The sequence below is a fragment of the Oncorhynchus masou genome, chromosome 11 (assembly GCF_036934945.1).
Source record: "Oncorhynchus masou masou isolate Uvic2021 chromosome 11, UVic_Omas_1.1, whole genome shotgun sequence".
NCBI classification, from domain to species: Eukaryota; Metazoa; Chordata; class Actinopteri; order Salmoniformes; family Salmonidae; genus Oncorhynchus; species Oncorhynchus masou.
In genome coordinates this window covers 3,068,846-3,084,367 of record NC_088222.1, presented here as the reverse complement: position 1 = coordinate 3,084,367, position 15,522 = coordinate 3,068,846, and the positions used below count along the sequence as shown (strand labels likewise).

General features: G+C 45.9%; 1 protein-coding gene across 1 annotated transcript in view; it reads left to right on the top strand.

Moving 5' to 3' along the window:
• Nucleotides 1-15,522, top strand: part of palm2akap2 (PALM2 and AKAP2 fusion) — a 167,954-nt gene that overhangs the window by 94,334 nt on the left and 58,098 nt on the right. Inside the window, exon 3 of the mRNA XM_064977228.1 lies at nucleotides 1-81. Within this exon, the coding sequence (XP_064833300.1) occupies nucleotides 1-81 (81 nt within the window). The remainder of the gene's footprint in view (nucleotides 82-15,522) is intronic.

Genomic DNA, 15,522 nt, shown 5'->3' with positions numbered 1-15,522 from the left:
GAGAAAAGGAAAAGACAGTCAGAGATCGAAGACAAGAGGAGACAGCTGGACGATCTGGTGCTGCAGCTACAACATCTCAAGGTAAACACATCCATCCACAGGAGTGTGTGTGTGTGTGTGTGTGTGTGTGTGTGTGTGTGTGTGTGTGTGTGTGTGTGTGTGTGTGTGTGTGTGTGTGTGTGTGTGTGTGTGTGTGTGTGTGTGTGTGTGTGCGTGCGTGCGTGTGTTTGTGTTTGTGTGTTACTGACATCATTAAATAAAGCAGCCCTGGTCACTACACAAGGTCACTGCACCAGCAGCCCTGGACACTACACAAGGTCACTGCACCAGCAGCCCTGGTCACTACACAAGGTCACTGCACCAGCAGCCCTGGACACTACACAAGATCACTGCACCAGCAGCCCTGGACACTACACAAGGTCACTTCACCAGCAGCCCTGGACACTACACAAGGTCACTGCACCAGCAGCCCTGGACACTACACAAGGTCACTTCACCAGCAGCCCTGTTCACTACACAAGGTCACTTCACCAGCAGCCCTGGTCACTACACAAGGTCACTGCACCAGCAGCCCTGGTCACTCACAAGGTCACTGCACCAGCAGCCCTGGACACTACACAAGGTCACTGCACCAGCAGCCCTGGACACTACACAAGGTCACTACACCAGCAGCCCTGGACACTACACAAGGTCACTGCACCAGCAGCCCTGGACACTACACAAGGTCACTGCACCAGCAGCCCTGGACACTACACAAGGTCACTGCACCAGCAGCCCTGGACACTACACAAGGTCACTTCACCAGCAGCCCTGGTCACTACACAAGGTCACTTCACCAGCAGCCCTGGTCACTACACAAGGTCACTGCACCAGCAGCCCTGGACACTACACAAGGTCACTGCACCAGCAGCCCTGGTCACTACACAAGGTCACTGCACCAGCAGCCCTGGACACTACACAAGATCACTGCACCAGCAGCCCTGGACACTACACAAGGTCACTTCACCAGCAGCCCTGGACACTACACAAGGTCACTGCACCAGCAGCCCTGGACACTACACAAGGTCACTTCACCAGCAGCCCTGGTCACTACACAAGGTCACTTCACCAGCAGCCCTGGTCACTACACAAGGTCACTGCACCAGCAGCCCTGGTCACTCACAAGGTCACTGCACCAGCAGCCCTGGACACTACACAAGGTCACTGCACCAGCAGCCCTGGACACTACACAAGGTCACTGCACCAGCAGCCCTGGTCACTACACAAGGTCACTGCACCAGCAGCCCTGGACACTACACAAGGTCACTGCACCAGCAGCCCTGGACACTACACAAGGTCACTGCACCAGCAGCCCTGGTCACTACACAAGGTCACTGCACCAGCAGCCCTGGTCACTACACAAGGTCACTGCACCAGCAGCCCTGGTCACTACACAAGGTCACTGCACCAGCAGCCCTGGTCACTACACAAGGTCACTGCACCAGCAGCCCTGGACACTACACAAGGTCACTGCACCAGCAGCCCTGGACACTACACAAGGTCACTGCACCAGCAGCCCTGGACACTACACAAGATCACTGCACCAGCAGCCCTGGACACTACACAAGGTCACTGCACCAGCAGCCCTGGTCACTACACAAGGTCACTGCACCTGCAGCCCTGGACACTACACAAGATCAATGCACCAGCAGCCCTGGTCACTACACAAGGTCACTTCACCAGCAGCCCTGGACACTACACAAGGTCACTGCACCAGCAGCCCTGGACACTACACAAGGTCACTGCACCAGCAGCCCTGGTCGCTACACAAGGTCACTGCACCAGCAGCCCTGGTCACTACACAAGGTCACTGCACCAGCAGCCCTGGACACTACACAAGGTCACACCAGCAGCCCTGGTCACTACACAAGGTCACTGCACCAGCAGCCCTGGACACTACACAAGGTCACTGCACCAGCAGCCCTGGACACTACACAAGGTCACTACACCAGCAGCCCTGGACACTACACAAGGTCACTGCACCAGCAGCCCTGGACACTACACAAGGTCACTGCACCAGCAGCCCTGGACACTACACAAGGTCACTGCACCAGCAGCCCTGGACACTACACAAGGTCACTGCACCAGCAGCCCTGGACACTACACAAGGTCACTTCACCAGCAGCCCTGGTCACTACACAAGGTCACTGCACCAGCAGCCCTGGACACTACACAAGGTCACTGCACCAGCAGCCCTGGACACTACACAAGGTCACTGCACCAGCAGCCCTGGACACTACACAAGGTCACTGCACCAGCAGCCCTGGTCACTACACAAGGTCACTACACCAGCAGCCCTGGACACTACACAAGGTCACTGCACCAGCAGCCCTGGTCGCTACACAAGGTCACTGCACCAGCAGCCCTGGTCGCTACACAAGGTCACTACACCAGCAGCCCTGGTCACTACACAAGGTCACTACACCAGCAGCCCTGGTCACTACACAAGGTCACTACACCAGTAGCCCTGGACACTACACAAGGTCACTACACCAGCAGCCCTGGACACTAAACAAGGTCACTACACCAGCAGCCCTGGACACTACACAAGGTCACTACACCAGCAGCCCTGGACACTACACAAGGTCACTACACCAGCAGCCCTGGTCGCTACACAAGGTCACTACACCAGCAGCCCTGGTCACTACACAAGTTCACTACACCAGCAGCCCTGGACACTACACAAGGTCCCTGCACCAGCAGCCCTGGTCACTACACCAGCAGCCCTGGTCACTACCCAAGGTCACTGCACCAGCAGCCCTGGACACTACACAAGGTCACTACACCAGCAGCCCTGGACACTACACAAGGTCACTACACCAGCAGCCCTGGTCACTACACAAGGTCACTACACCAGCAGCCCTGGTCACTACACAAGGTCACTGCACCAGCAGCCCTGGACACTACACAAGGTCACTACACCAGCAGCCCTGGTCACTACACAAGGTCACTACACCAGCAGCCCTGGTCACTACACAAGGTCACTGCACCAGCAGCCCTGGACACTACACAAGGTCACTGCACCAGCAGCCCTGGACACTACACAAGGTCACTGCACCAGCAGCCCTGGTCACTACACAAGGTCACTGCACCAGCAGCCCTGGTCACTACACAAGGTCACTTCACCAGCAGCCCTGGACACTACACAAGGTCACTGCACCAGCAGCCCTGGTCACTACACAAGGTCACTTCACCAGCAGCCCTGGACACTACACAAGGTCACTGCACCAGCAGCCCTGGACACTACACAAGGTCACTAAGTCTTTCTGGGTGAGATGCAATCTAAGTACCACAGAGAAGGAGAGAGGTGTACCACAGAGGAAGAGAGAGGTATACCACAGAGGTATACCACAGAAGAGAGAGGTATACCACAGAGGAAGAGAGGTATACCACAAAGGAGAGAGGTATACCACAGAGGAAGAGAGAGGTATACCACAGAGGACAAGAGAGAGGTATACCACAGAGGAAAGAGAGGTATACCACAGAGGAAGAGAGAGGTATACCACAGAGGAAGAGAGAGGTATACCACAGAGGAAGAGAGAGGTATACCACAGAGGAAGAGAGAGGTATACCACAGAGGAAGAGAGAGGTATACCACAGAGGAAGAGAGAGGTATACCACAGAGGAAAGAGAGGTATACCACAGAGGAAGAGAGAGGTATACCACAGAGGAAGAGAGAGGTATACCACAGAGGAAGAGAGAGGTATACCACAGAGGAAGAGAGAGGTATACCACAGAGGAAGAGAGAGTATACCACAGAGGAAGAGAGAGGTATACCACAGAGGAAGAGAGGTATACCACAGAGGAAGAGAGAGTATACCACAGAGGAAGAGAGAGGTATACCACAGAGGAAGAGAGAGGTATACCACAGAGGAAGAGAGAGGTATACCACAGAGGAAGAGAGAGTTATACCACAGAGGAAGAGAGGTATACCACAGAGGAAGAGAGAGGTATACCACAGAGGAAAGAGAGGTATACCACAGAGGAAGAGAGAGGTATACCACAGAGGAAGAGAGAGGTATACCACAGAGGAGAGAGGTGTACCACAGAGGAAGAAGAGGTATACCACAGAGGAAGAGAGAGTTATACCACAGAGGAGAGAGAGGTGTACCACAGAGGAGAGAGAGGTATACCACAGAGGAAGAGAGAGGTATACCACAGAGGAAGAGAGGTATACCACAGAGGAAGAGAGAGGTATAGCACAGAGAAAGAGAGAGGTCATACCACAGAGGAAGAGAGGTATACCACAGAGGAAGAGAGAGTTATACCACAGAGGAAGAGAGAGTGTACCACAGAGGAAGAGAGAGGTATACCACAGAGGAAGAGAGGCGTAGTCCACAGAGGACAGAGAGGTATACCACAGAGGAAGAGCGAGGTATACCACAGAGGAAGAGAGAGGTATACCACAGAGGAAGAGAGAGGTATAGCACAGAGAAGAGAGAGGTCTACCACAGAGGAAATAGTATACCACAGAGGAAATCTAGTCTATACCAACAGAGGAAGAGGTATACCACAGAACAATCTAGTCTAGCACAGAGGAAGAGAGGTATACCACAGAGGAAGAGAGAGTATACCACAGAACATCAGGTATACTACAGAGGAAGAGAGAATATACACACAGAACATCATCTAGTCCACAGAACATCAGGTATAGCACAGAACATTATCTAGTCACAGAAATCATCTAGTACCACAGAGAAGAAGAGGTCATCACAGTCTACAGAACATTATCTCTCTCAGAACATCATCTAGTCTACAGAACATCATCTAGTCTTTCAGTGAGATCATCTAGTCTTTCAGGTGAGATCTAGTCTACAGAACTTCATCTAGTCTACAGAACTTCATCTAGTCTACAGAACATCATCTCGTCTACAGAACACCATCTAGTCTACAGAACTTCATCTAGTCTACAGAACATCATCTCGTCTACAGAACACCATCTAGTCTACAGAACATCATCTAGTCTACAGAACATCATCTAGTCTACAGAACATTATCTAGTCTACAGAACATCATCTAGTCTACAGAACATCATCTAGTCTACAGAACATTATCTAGTCTACAGAACATCATCTAGTCTACAGAACGTCATCCTCTCTAACCTCACTAGTTCATAATGTGACTGTTACTGTCAATGGAGAAGGAGGAAGTGGATTGAGAGAAAAATAAATTAATCAAGTGGTTGTAGTGAGCCTGTTGTCACGGTACTTTCCTATGAGAACTAGTCCCTCTCCTAGTCTCATCATGCCCACTCTTAAACAAACATCTCACTTCCTGGGTCTGGCTTCTCTCTTTTTTCCATTCTCTCTCTCACTTTCTCTCTCTCAGCATCTGGGATAACCACTGCACTGCACAGTTGCATAATATATATATAGTCCAATAGAAATTCACAGCTTGCTATCTGCATTCTAAGCTATTTTGGTTGAGTTTGTAAATTCACTTTGGAGAGCCAGAGTGTGCTCAGAGTGCACTCTGGGAATTCATAAATTCAGTGAGTTGTCAGATTTTCCATTCCTAAATTCAGAGCTTTTTGCTCTCGGGGCATTTAGAGCACAAGCTCAGGCATTTTCAAACCTTTTACGTGCATAATCCTAACAGGGTGGAAATCTGGAGTAAATGTATGAGTGAAACACATAGTCTAACAACACGGAACACGGAACACGGACACACAGATACAACTGACTGTTTATATTTGCTTCAAAGAAATGATGACAATTCCTGTGTCATGTGATGTCGTTGTAGGAAAGGGTTGTTTTCTTAAATGGATCATTACAACAAACTAACTGGGTGGAAAGTGATATCAGAGAAACACAGAAAATAGAATATAAAACAATAAATACAATTATCATGGGGAAAAAAGTTGAACTATAAAATAGAATTGAACTATAAAATAATGAAGAAATATTTTAAAAATATATATATATATTTAAATATATTTTATGGCTTATATTTCTTGTGGAAATTAATGAATAACACTTGCGTGCAAAAACACCTACATCCTCTGGGAAAAAAAGTGTTGAAAACGTACAACGTTCCCTTTTAAGATCTATATTTGTGTGTTTTTAAGGTAAACGACACCTGACCTTTATATTCAAAGCCTTTTGGAATCCACATTTTCCCACAAAATAAGAAGTGCTATTTCCTAGAGAAAGACATCATAGGAACGCCCCTGGTCTAGCACGTCTGTCAGTCGTGATCAAACGTTCTTAAAAAACGCAATGTTGAAAAGGGGCCGATGTTAGCTAACTTCGCTAGCTAGACCTAAGCTATTTTTAGCCTAATCTACAAGGTTTCTACCTGGTAGCATCACTTGCAAAATAATTAAGCTAAACGACGTGTCAGGTATAGCTCACTTTGATTTTATAGCACTCATATATTCAATTAATTGTGGCCAATATTGAGGGATATTGTCAGGCCACCCTCCTGTATCAGAAACTACATGATCAATGGATGTTTACCGATCCTGAAAATCACACAGTTACTTGCTGTATACTGTATGTCTGATTTGTTTTGCATGGGAATAATTTGACATTTGTAAGTCCTGACTATGCTCTTCTAGAGATGATGATATCAGAAACAAATAGTTAACATGTCTTTAAAAAACCTGGCACGTAGTTGTCAATGGTTTTATCTGAGCTAGGGGTCTCCTTGCCACCCCCCCCCCCTCCACCAGCAGGCAAATCGAACGCTCTGCACCTTATTGTGACGTTGCATTGGCAACAAACTATTCTGCATGTCTCTTATTTAAATATTCTTCTTTGGCATTAAGTGGTGAGAAACAGAACCATCATACCAGGATAATAACATAACTAGTTGTCTTTATCACTATCTCATTCATGTCCTCATTCCATAACTAGTTGTCTTTATCACTATCTCATTCATGTCCTCATTCCATATCTAGTTGTCTTTATCACTATCTCATTCATGTCCTCATTCCATAACTAGTTGTCTTTATCACTATCTCATTCATGTCCTCATTCCATAACTAGTTGTCTTTATCACTATCTCATTCATGTCCTCATTCCATAACTAGTTGTCTTTATCACTATCTCATTCATGTCCTCATTCCATAACTAGTTGTCTTTATCACTATCTCATTCATGTCCTCATTCCATAACTAGTTGTCTTTATCACTATCTCATTCATGTCCTCATTCCATAACTAGTTGTCTTTATCGCTATGTCATTCATGTCCTCATTCCATAACTAGTTGTCTTTATCACTATCTCATTCATGTCCTCATTCCATAACTAGTTGTCTTTATCACTATCTCATTCATGTCCTCATTCCATAACTAGTTGTCTTTATCACTATCTCATTCATGTCCTCATTCCATAACTAGTTGTCTTTATCACTATCTCATTCATGTCTTTATAACTAGTTGTCTTTATCACTATGTCATTCATGTCCTCATTCCATAACTAGTTGTCTTTATCACTATCTCATTCATGTCCTCATTCCATAACTAGTTGTCTTTATCACTATCTCATTCATGTCCTCATTCCATAACTAGTTGTCTTTATCACTATCTCATTCATGTCCTCATTACATAACTAGTTGTCTTTATCACTATCTCATTCATGTCCTCATTCCATATCTAGTTGTCTTTATCACTATCTCATTCATGTCCTCATTCCATAACTAGTTGTCTTTATCACTATCTCATTCATGTCCTCATTCCATAACTAGTTGTCTTTATCACTATCTCATTCATGTCCTCATTCCATAACTAGTTGTCTTTATCACTATGTCAGTTGTCTTTATCACTACTGTAGTGTCCTGACTATTATTATATTTCCTATTATTATCATTGATTTGATATGTGTCTATATGTTTGCTTTGACAATGTATGGTAACATGTTCCATTACAATAAAGCCATTTGATTTGGAGAATCATTGATTTGATATGTGATGTTTGCTTTGACAATGAGACATGTTCCATTACAATAAAGCCATTTGATTTGGAGAGAGAGAGAGAGAGAGAGAGAGAAGAGAGAGAGAGAGAGAGAGAGAGAGATTGTGAGAGAGAGAGATTTCTCTACAGAGAACCAACTTCTCTTTGTGTTAAACTCTCTCTCTGTTTACTCTGTCTCTCCCACAGAGCTGATGTTGTCTATATAATAGTCCCTCGAGTCAGGGATTTATCACACTGACTACATCTCTGAGAGGGTATTCAGTAAAGTGCCACTTCCTCAACAGCTAACAATCCTTTACTCTGGAGAACAGATGGAACAAAGACTCATTCTAAACTCTCTTTGGGCATGGCCACATTTTTTTGTGAGAGGTAATTGGCATTAAATGTTGGGCACTTAAACAACAGGGTAATTTACCCTCTCTGAACAGCAACCACATGCTGGTGCATCTGATAACTAGGACCAAGAGGAATGGAGAGAAAGCCTTTAGTTATTATGCCCCCTGTGTCTGGAACAGCCTGGCTGAGAACCTGAGGGGGCCAGAGAACCTGAGGGGGCCAGAGAACCTGAGGGGGCCAGAGAACCTGAGGGGGCCAGAGAACCTGAGGGGGCCAGAGACATGAGGGGGCCAGAGACATGAGGGGGCCAGAGACCTGAGGGGGCCAGAGAACCTGAGGGGGCAGGCCAGGGGGCCAGAGAACCTGAGGGGGGCAGAGAACCTGGGGGCCAGAACCATGAGGGGGCCAGAGAACCTGAGGGGGGGCCAGAGAACCTGAGGGGGCCAGAGAACCTGAGGGGGCCAGAGACATGAGGGGGGGCCAGCCAGAGAACCTGAGGGGGCCAGAGAACTGGGGCCAGAGACCTGAGGGGGGGGGCCAGAGAACCTGAGGGGGCCAGAGACCTGAGGGGGCCAGAGAACCTGAGGGGGGGCCTGATGGGGCCAGAGACCTGGGGGCCAGAGAACCTGAGGGGGCCTGAAACTATTTTTAAAGAGATGTTAAAACACACCTTTAAAAAAGGTTAAAACACTGAAACTTTGGACATTTTATTTTTTTTAAACTCTTTGGGACTCAAGCATCCTGGCCAACAGCCGGTGAAATAGCAGAGCGCCAAATTCAAAATACAGAAATAGTCATAATAAACATTCATGAAAATTCAAGTGTTACATTGACTTTGTCAGATTTGAAAGAAGGCTTTAGGGTGAAAGCAAACCATGCGATTATCTGAGGACACCTCGCTTACAAAAGCATACAAACTTTTTCCAACCAAGTAGAAGAGTCACGAAAGTCCGAAATAGCGATAAAATGAATCACTTACCTTTGAAGATCTTCATCTGGTTGCAGTCACAAGAATCCCAGCCACACAATAAATGGTTGTTTTGGTCGATAAAGCCCCTCTTTATATCCCAAAAACTCTGTTTTGTTGGAGCGTTTTGTTCAGTAATCCACTGGCTCAAAGGAGGTCAAAACATGCAGACGAATACATCCTAATAGTACCGGTAAAGTTCGTCTAAACATGTCAAACGATGTTTATAATTCATCCTCAGGTTGTCTACTGTCTAAATAATCTATAATATTTCAACCGGACAATAGCGTCAATAGAAAGAAAAAACAATGAAGGGCGCGCACTCGGTCACACGCGCAAACCAGCTCTGCTTCATTCTACCATCCACTGACAAAACGTTCTCATTCTTCTTCATTTTTCAAAACTCAAGCCTGAAACCATGTCTAAAGACTGTTGACCTCTAGTGGAAGCCATAGGAACTGCAAGCTGGGTCCTAACCCTTATATGGTCCGATAGGCTTTCAAAAAAGCACCCGCATCAAAATAAATCCCACTTCCTGGATGGATTTTTCTCAGATTTTCGCCTGCCATATCAGTTCTGTTATACTCACAGACATTATTTTAACAGTTTTGGAAACTTTAGAGTGTTTTATATCCAATGCTACCATGCATATGCATATCCTAGCTTCCGGGCCTAAGTAACAGGCAGTTTACATTGGGCACCTCATTCATCCAAACGTCCGAATACTGCCCCCTACCCCGAAGAAGCTAAAGAGAATATTTTCAGTCGCTCAGTTTTTACTGTTATTCTTTAGCTTTTTATCCTCTTATGTTTGTTGTGTAGTAAATATGTCATTGTTTTAACTATTGTTTTCCTGTAAAGCACCTTGTATTGCATTCGATGTATTGCATTCCATGTCTGAAATGTGTTTTATAACTAAATCTTCATTTGATTTGTCTTCTTGTTACCAATGTGTCCCGGTCAAAGTAATGCAGTAAATAGTTGTTCCATTTGGGACGAAGCCTGTGGCTTTGGGACAGTTAAAAGGCCAGTTGGCAGAGAACCTGAGGGTCCTACTGGGTACATAACTTAATGGCATGTTTGCTTTATCTTGGCCAGGTCATGGTTGTAAATGAGAACTTGTTCTCAACTAGACTACCTTGTTAAATAACGGTGAAATATATATATATATGTATACATATATTAAACATGTACTGGGCTGGACAATCATTGATTGATTTAAAAACCAATAGCAGAATCCTAAAATGCAGAGACCTTAAAACCGGTGTAATGTGTGTTCTCCGTCTGGTCTTGTGTCACTACCCATGCTGCAGCATTCTGTATGTTTTGCAGTTGACCAATGGCTTTTCTAGGGTTGACCAGAGACGAGAGTATTACGGTAGTCAAGCCTGGATGAGTCTCTCTGTATCAGCCTGAGAGAGAAATGTACAGTACATAGGGAATAAATAGTTTGTTTGCAGTGAAATGCAGGACTGGAGTAACAAACTCGTCTGGAGTCTATATATCTGGCTTTTGTCCTCATTACAAGTTGGCTGGGGCCACTCTGTTTTCTGGTCAAGTGGGAATAGAACCCATAATTCTGTTTGGCGTTGCAAGCGCCATGCTCTACTGACTGAGTACACAGGAAGTCTGTCTGCTCATTCTCAGTGGGAGATCTGTTTTCTGGTCAAATGCCATGAACATAATTCTGTTTGAAGTTAGCCCTGTGCCGGTCTACTGTATAGTACACAATCTATCTGCTAATTGTTCAATGAGGTCTGTGTCTCTGTGTCACTGTCTCTGTGTCTCTGTCTCTGTCTCTCTGTGTGTCTGTCTCTGAGTCTCTGTCTCTCTGTGTGCCTCTGTCTCTCTGTGCCTCTGTCTCTCTGTGTCTCAGTCTCTCTGTGTGCCTCTGTCTCTGTGTCTCTGTCTCTCTGTGTCTCTGTCTCTCTGTGTCTCTATCTCTCTGTCTCTCTGTGTCTCTGTCTCTCTGTGTGCCTCTGTCTCTCTGTGTCTCTGTCTCTCTGTGTCTGTCTCTCTGTCTCTCTGTCTCTGTCTCTCTGTCTCTCTGTCTCTCTGTGTCTCTGTCTCTCTGTCTCTGTCTCTCTGTCTCTCTGTCTCTCTGTCTCTGTCTCTGTGTCTCTGTGTCTCGGTGTCTCTCTGTGTCTCTGTGTCTCTGTCTCTCTGTGTCTCAGTCTCTCTGTGTGCCTCTCTCTGTGCCTCTGTATCTCTGTGTCTCTCTGTGTCTCTCTTTATCGCTCTGTGTGCCTCTCTGTGTGTCTCTGTCTCTGTGTGTCTCTGTGTCTCTGTGTGTCTCTGTGTGTCTCTGTGTGTCTCTGTCTCTGTGTCTGTGTCTCTCTGTGTGTCTCTGTGTGTTACTTTGTCCTCTACTTCTTAAATAGTAGTCTGTTTAATTAAGTATACACATTTTCTGAAATCAAGTATACTTTAAATATTTGGATGTGATACTCATTTAGACTTTTCATCGAGCAGAATTCACTGCACACTACTGAGGAAGAAAATCCTATTTTTAAACCCACGTGTGTTCGAACAAAAGCTTATAACCAGAATAGGTGACACACCGTACCAGAACAAATGTGACTGTGCATTCGCCGATGCCTTCGCAGTACGGATGAGTAGAATGTTGCTACGAGTTGCCTACAAGCCAATGTTTTTACCAAGCAGTATGTTCTAAATAGTATGCAGTACGAATAGTACACAATACTCAGAAAAAAGACAGAACTTCTATCGTTGACATATGTGACATAGATATTAGTCAGAAACATTTATTTCAGCACCAAAATGTACTAAAAGTGTACAAGTAGGTTAATTTTGGTCATCAAATAAAATAAAATGTTATTGGTATCATGTGTTTATCAGATGTTATTGTGGGTGTAGCAAAATGCTTGTAGTCATGAAGTCACTATCATCCACAACAGAGTTTTGTCAAATTTGTGGGCAAGAGTTTGTCAGGACCGACGCGTCCTTTTATCCATGACAAACGCCCACGGGTAACCTATCAACATTCAAAGGCCCGCTGATTGGTCAGAATTCGGACGTTCCCTGTGACGAAGTAAGTGCAGAGAGAGGAAGAACGCTACCCAGATCCACGGGATGAACAGCTGTGTCCATTTACCCAGAACCACGGGATGAACCGCTGTGTCTATTTACCCAGATCCACGGGATGAACAGCTGTGTCCATTTACCCAGAACCACGGGATGAACAGCTGTGTCTATTTACCCAGAACCACGGGGTGAACAGCTGTGTCCATTTACCCAGAACCATGGGGTGAACAGCTGTGTCCATTTACCCAGAACCATGGGGTGAACAGCTGTGTCCATTTACCCAGAACCACGGGATGAACAGCTGTGTCCATTTACCCAGAACCACGGGATGAACAGCTGTGTCCATTTACCCAGAACCACGGGATGAACAGCTGTGTCCATTTACCCAGAACCACGGGATGAACAGCTGTGTATTTTTACACAGAACCACGGGGTGAACAGCTGTGTCCATTTACCCAGAACCACGGGATGAACAGCTGTGTCTATTTACCCAGAACCACGGGATGAACAGCTGTGTCCATTTACCCAGAACCACGGGATGAACAGCTGTGTCCATTTACCCAGAACCACGGGATGAACAGCTGTGTCCATTTACCCAGAACCACGGGGTGAACAGCTGTGTCCATTTACCCAGAACCACGGGATGAACAGCTGTGTCCATTTACCCAGAACCACGGGATGAACAGCTGTGTCCATTTACCCAGAACCACGGGGTGAACAGCTGTGTCCATTTATCCAGAACCACGGGATGAACAGCTGTGTCTATTTATCCAGAACCATGGGATGAACAGCTGTGTCTATTTATCCAGAACCACGGGATGAACAGCTGTGTCTATTTATCCAGAACCACAGGGTGAACAGCTGTGTCTATTTATCCAGAACCACGGGGTGAACAGCTGTGTCCATTTATCCAGAACCACGGGATGAACAGCTGTGTCTATTTATCCAGAACCATGGGATGAACAGCTGTGTCTATTTATCCAGAACCACGGGATGAACAGCTGTGTCTATTTATCCAGAACCACAGGGTGAACAGCTGTGTCTATTTATCCAGAACCACAGGGTGAACAGCTGTGTCTATTTATCCAGAACCACAGGGTGAACAGCTGTGTCTATTTATCCAGAACCACAGGGTGAACAGCTGTGTCTATTTATCCAGAACCACGGGATGAACAGCTGTGTCTATTTACCCAGAACCACGGGATGAACAGCTGTGTCCATTTACCCAGAACCACGGGATGAACAGCTGTGTCTATTTACCCAGAACCACGGGATGAACAGCTGTGTCTATTTACCCAGAACCACGGGATGAACAGCTGTGTCTATTTACCCAGAACCACGGGATGAACAGCTGTGTCTATTTACCCAGAACCACGGGATGAACAGCTGTGTCTATTTACCCAGAACCAGTTAGGATGAACAGCTGTGTCTATTTACCCAGAACCACGGGATGAACAGCTGTGTCCATTTACGCCAGAACCACGGGATGAACAGCTGTGTCCATTTACCCAGAACCACGGGATGAACAGCTGTGTCCATTTACCCAGAACCAGGGGATGAACAGCTGTGTCCATTTACCCAGAACCACGGGATGAACAGCTGTGTCTATTTACCCAGAACCACGGGATGAACAGCTGTGTCCATTTACCCAGAACCATGGGATGAACAGCTGTGTCCATTTACCCAGAACCACGGGATGAACAGCTGTGTCCATTTACCCAGAACCACGGGATGAACAGCTGTGTCCATTTACCCAGAACCACGGGATGAACAGCTGTGTCTATTTACCCAGAACCACGGGATGAACAGCTGTGTCATTTACCCAGAACCACGGGATGAACAGCTGTGTCATTTACCCAGAACCACGGGATGAACAGCTGTGTCCATTTACCCAGAACCACGGGATGAACAGCTGTGTCCATTTACCCAGAACCACGGGATGAACAGCTGTGTCTATTTACCCAGAACCACGGGATGAACCGCTGTGTCTATTTACCCAGAACCACGGGATGAACAGCTGTGTCTATTTACCCAGAACCACGGGATGAACCGCTGTGTCCATTTACCCAGAACCACGGGATGAACAGCTGTGTCTATTTACCCAGAACCACGGGATGAACCGCTGTGTCCATTTACCCAGAACCACGGGATGAACAGCTGTGTCTATTTACCCAGAACCACGGGATGAACAGCTGTGTCTATTTACCCAGAACCACGGGATGAACAGCTGTGTCTATTTACCCAGAACCACGGGATCCAGCGGATCGACGGATCGGACTTTGTTTACATCAGACCAAATGTCTCACCTTTTTTTTTACCTGAGACATTCTGCACCAAGCACCTTAACTAGATGTAAAACCTCCTGTACGAAAACATCAAAATAAGTTACAGTTATCTGAGATTCATTCTGTCTGTTTTGAGGAAGTGATACTGCCTTCCTTCAGATAGTGTCTCATGGGGGAAAAACACCCATAACTGCCATAGAACTGAATTCTTGTTTTTCTTAAATGAGAAACAGAAAAACACACATGGAAGCAATAGTTCAGTTCTTTAAGTAAGTAGTAGATAAAACAGCTGTCTGTCTGTCTGTCTGTCTGTCTGTCTGTCTGTCTGTCTGTCTGTCTTTTCCTATTGTCTGTCTGTCTGTCTGTCTGTCTGTCTGTCTGTCTGTCTGTCTGTCTGTCTGTCTGGCTGGCTGTAAATCTGTCTTTTCCTATTGTCTGTCTGTCTGTCTGTCTGTCTGTCTGTCTGTCTGTCTTTTCCTATTGTCTGTCTGTCTGTCTGTCTGTCTGTCTGTCTGTCTGTCTGTCTGTCTGTCTGTCTGGCTGGCTGTAAATCTGTCTTTTCCTATTGTCTGTCTGTCTGTCTGTCTGTCTGTCTGTCTGTCTGTCTGTCTGTCTGTCTGTCTGTCTGGCTGTCTGTCTGTCTGGCTGGCTGTAAATCTGTCTTTTCCTATTGTCTGTCTGTCTGTCTGTCTGTCTGTCTGTCTGTCTGTCTGTCAATTTCAATTTAAGTGTTTTATTGTCATGGGAAACACATGTTAACTTTGCCAAAGCAAATGAAAAAGATAATATACAAAAGTGAAATAAACAAAAAGTTCCAAAAGAATAAAGACATTTCAATTATAATATTATGTATATATGCAGTGATGTCACTGTACAAAATAAATAAACATAAATATGGGTTGTATTTACAATGGTGTTTGTTCTTCACTGGTTGCC